The 4,011-nt window shown below is 57.5% G+C and overlaps 1 protein-coding gene across 1 annotated transcript in view; it reads right to left on the reverse strand.

Annotated features, from left to right (window-relative positions):
* Window positions 1-512: 512 nt before the first annotated feature.
* The window catches only part of LOC117644657, an 8,238-nt gene continuing 4,739 nt past the window's right edge, over window positions 513-4,011 (reverse strand). Inside the window, exon 4 of the mRNA XM_034384268.1 lies at window positions 513-720. Within this exon, the coding sequence (XP_034240159.1) occupies window positions 513-720 (208 nt within the window). The remainder of the gene's footprint in view (window positions 721-4,011) is intronic.

The following is a 4,011-nucleotide window of genomic DNA, read 5'->3' on the forward strand; positions in this document are numbered from 1 at the left end:
AAGAAAACGACGTCAGAATGTTAAAAATGCTAGTCATTAAAATCGTTCTGCGGTTGTTCGCCCAGTAGCTGCTCAGCCTAAGTATATTGTCAGGGCAGTCGTGACCAGTCAGAACGCGGCTGATTAAATTTCACCACGACAACGTTTTGCTTCGTTTCCGCGTTGAGTCTTGTCATCGCGTGCGTGGCGTGGCATGGCATGGCGTGGCGTGGCGTGGCATGGCGTGGTGTGGCATGGCGTGGCATGGCGCGGCGTGGCGTGGCGTGGCGTGGCATGGCATGGCGTGTGCGTCGGACATAAAAGCAGCATGTTTCCGATGCCTCGTCAGACAGGCTGTCAAGAGTGTCGACTGGCGTGATGGAAGTGCAGTGATTATTAAACGCAAGTGTTGCGCCCCGCTGTACTGGCCCGGATAAAATGCGAGCCGACGTCGCCTGCCTGATCGGATCTCGGAAATCGACTTGTTGTCCTGTGTTTACGGTTTTACGTGCGGGGCTTTCGTGCTGATTGGGTCAGGGTGAGGAGAGAGTTGTCATCGAATTTGGATTCCACACTGTAATACCAGCTCCTGGGAATGAACCAAAATTCCAGGTAATTCCAGGAGATTTTCCTGTTAATTCCAGGAGATTTTCCTGTAAATCCCAGGAGATTTTCCTGTAAATCCCTAAAAATTTTCCTTTAAACCCCTGGAGATTTCCCTTTAAAAATCCTGGAAGTTTCCTTGAAAATTCCGGGGCATTTTCTTGAAAATTTCAGAAACGCCAGATCTCTCTGGCAATGTGTTGCACCGCGGAGCGACAAGGCGCACAGATTGATGACAACACAATAAGTCTATTATTTCGGAATGAATCGGGCAATAATCCGTTTTCAGGTGGAGTGGCGGCTCAAATTGTCATCGCGGTGCCGCCGACAGGTCGGCCTTGTTGTGCAGATTGGATTGGTCTCCCTCGCACCTCATGGAACGCCCGACATGTGTGCGAGAGAGACGGAATTACTCTTTTGGAATCGGTCAGCTGGTTGCGCTAGCTCGTGGGTTATCAGCCATTTCAGATAGTCAAAAAAGTATTTTTTTGTCGTATTTTGACATTTTGCTGTGTCTTGCGGGGATGTTTTTTCTTTGCGGGCAAGAAACGCTGCTGGGACTCGAACGGCAGTCCCTCGGGTGGACGATTCAACGTCTCGGCCGCAGTGAAGTAAGGCGCCTGACGACAGGATTGAAGTCGCAAGGGGAGAGCCTGATGAAAAATGTAAAGTGACGCTGGGACTCGAACCTCGGTCCCTGGTCTCGGGAAAGGGTGACGCAAGCCCCTCGGCCACCGCAGGTCGTGAGCTGTGCGAGTGCTCGCCGTTCTTTTCTGGCAGTGTTTGAAATTATCTCGGCCAACCCCGGGCGGCCCCGGGCGGAGGGCAAGAAAAATAACAAGAATTTCCTTTTTCGGCGTGGCGTCCTGGCTCGCAGGAACCAACTCGCGGCGGAAAAGTGGGGAAACTTTTTCCAGTGCGTCGTCGTTGCCCTCGCACAGTGGGCCAGAAGACCGGTGGAGGCGGTCGAAATCCCGGACGTCTTTTTAGCTCCAGAGTCGCTTAACAAGACTCGAACCGAACGTGTGACCCAACCAATGGATTGCTCTCCGAACGAGGAATCCATTGATGGGGTCACACGTTCGGTTTGAGTCCTGTTTAGCGACTGTGGAGCTCAAAACGCGTCAAGAGTTTCGGCCGCCTGCGCCGGTCTTCTGGCCCACTGTGCCTCGCCTTTCCGTGGTCTGCTCGACTCGACTCGGACTACCCGACTGAGCTACCCCGCCAATCCAATGCCCGGCCACAAAAACCACCAGCTTGGCTGTGACAGGCTTGGCGCTTTCGGCGTTTAAGCGGACGACTTTGGCCGTCCGATGGATGGGGAGGGGGGAGGGGAAGGGGAAGGGGAGGGGCCCAACTACTTGAGAGGCTGTGCGAGGATTGTCTGATGCCATAAAGACAAGCGAGCGTTGCCCGTCCCCACCCCGACCATGGCCTGGGCTACTTCTCAGACTACATCACCCACCCCGCCCCATCCCGCTCGCCCCGCCCCGCCCCGCCCCGTAGGCAACCCGCAACGCGGCAGGGAGTGTTGTCTACTTCAAAGGGCCGCGCACTGTGTGCGCTATGTACGGCCATCCCGCGACGAGGACCGCCAAGATCTATACACTGTTAAAAACTGTCGCTCTGTCTCTCTCGCACTCATAGAGGCGCCCCATGAGTGCGAGAGAGACAGAGCGAGACTCTCGGATTCGAGTGTTCCCTTGTGGGTTGCAAGCAGTGCATGCAGTGATGCCCCATCGGATATCTTTCTTCCTTCCTCAGTCTCGTCCTTTTCTCCAGACCCCGTCCTCCCTTCCCCCCTCTCCCTCTCCCTCCCCCCCCCCCCTCTCTCTCCTGCACGCCCCCGCCCCCCGAGTTCACCCACAGGGTACAACTTGGCACTTTCGCCTCAGAACAGCGCGGCGAACCGGCTAGAAGTAGGAAGGGTGCGTGTCGTGGCGAGAAGGGCCTAGGGCGGGGCGGGGCGGGGCGGGGCGGGGCGGGGCGGGGCGGGCGGGCCGCCAAATCCAGACTGAGTTTGCGGGTAAAACGCGGGGCGCGCCGCCTCCGCCGCCTCGGATCCCCCCGGCTGCCTCGCTGCCTTGGTGCCTCCCGCCCGCCGAGTCAAGAAGACGGGGTTCATGGTTCATGGCCCGGAGTGTGGGAGTGCCTTGTCTCTTTGATTGTTTGGTGGCCGCGCGGACGGACCGGCCGACGGACGGACGGACGGAAGGACTGACGGACGGACGGACAGACAGACAGACAGACAGACAGACAGACAGACAGACAGACAGACAGACAGACGGACAGACAGACCCACGCACACACAAAGACAAACTGACGGGGGCACACTACCCAGACGGAGCACACGCAAATAGAAAAGGATGAAAATAAGGACTGCAGCGGGCGTATCCGATAAGCTTGAAATGCACAGTGGGCCAGAAGACCGGTGGAGGCAGCTGAAACTCGAGACGCGTTTTGAGCTCCAGAGTCGCTAAGCAGGACTCGAAGCGAACGTGTGACCCCACCAATGGATTCCTCGTTCGGAGAGCAACCCATTGGTGGGGTCACACGTTCGGTTCGGGTCCGGGTCCGGGCTGTGGTTGTCGACACCTTCGACACTGGTGCATTGTGGGAAGTGTGGCAACGCCGCCGTCGGCCAGCTATTCCGGTGGTTCCAGCCGCACTGTCAGCGAGTCGCCCCCACACGTGCTCCAAGGAGCGCGCTGTCCGTCTGTCCATCACTGTCGTTCGTCTCTCTGTCTGTCTGTCTGTCTGTCTGTCTGTCTGACTGACTGCTTGCCTGCCTGTCTGTCCGTCCGTCCGTCCACTTTATTGTCTCCACTAAGGGCTTGCGGCCCGCCAGGCAGGCAGTCGGTAAAAATCACAGCGCGACCCCCCCCCTCCTCTCCCCCACCCGCTATGATTCGACCCGCCCCCCGCGAGGCGCGCCACGGCCGTCTGCGCCTTTTCGCTTCACTTTTATATTCTTTATTTATTTTTCGCAGTGGTGTGCCGCACGGAAGTGCAGTGCAAACCAGTCCGGTCCTTTTGGCCGCCGCTTGCCGTCACCTATCCACGCTTCGGAGGGAAAAGAAAGTGACCTCTCGCGTCGCCCTCCCTTACCTGCCTCACTGTGTCTGTCTGTCTGTCTGTCTGTCTGTCTGTCTGTCTCTCTCTCTCTCTCTCTCTCTGTCTCTCTCTCTCGCTGAGGCACCTGGTGCGCCCTGATTTGGCGACGGTCCCCCCACGACGTTGACAGACAGCCCCTGCCACGCCCAGCTGTCTGTGCCGGGCTGATAAGCCCCAGGATAAACTGACAAGTTCATCATGCACGGGATCGGAGTCTAGGCCCCCCCCCTCCCCTTTCCACTAGTGTTCCCGTCCCCTCGTCCCGCATCTCCCATGCAACAAAGTTGTTCCGGTCTTTATTCTTTTCAATTCTTC

Source organism: Thrips palmi, unplaced genomic scaffold, assembly GCF_012932325.1.
Source record: "Thrips palmi isolate BJ-2018 unplaced genomic scaffold, TpBJ-2018v1 HiC_scaffold_18, whole genome shotgun sequence".
Classification (NCBI taxonomy): Eukaryota; Metazoa; Arthropoda; class Insecta; order Thysanoptera; family Thripidae; genus Thrips; species Thrips palmi.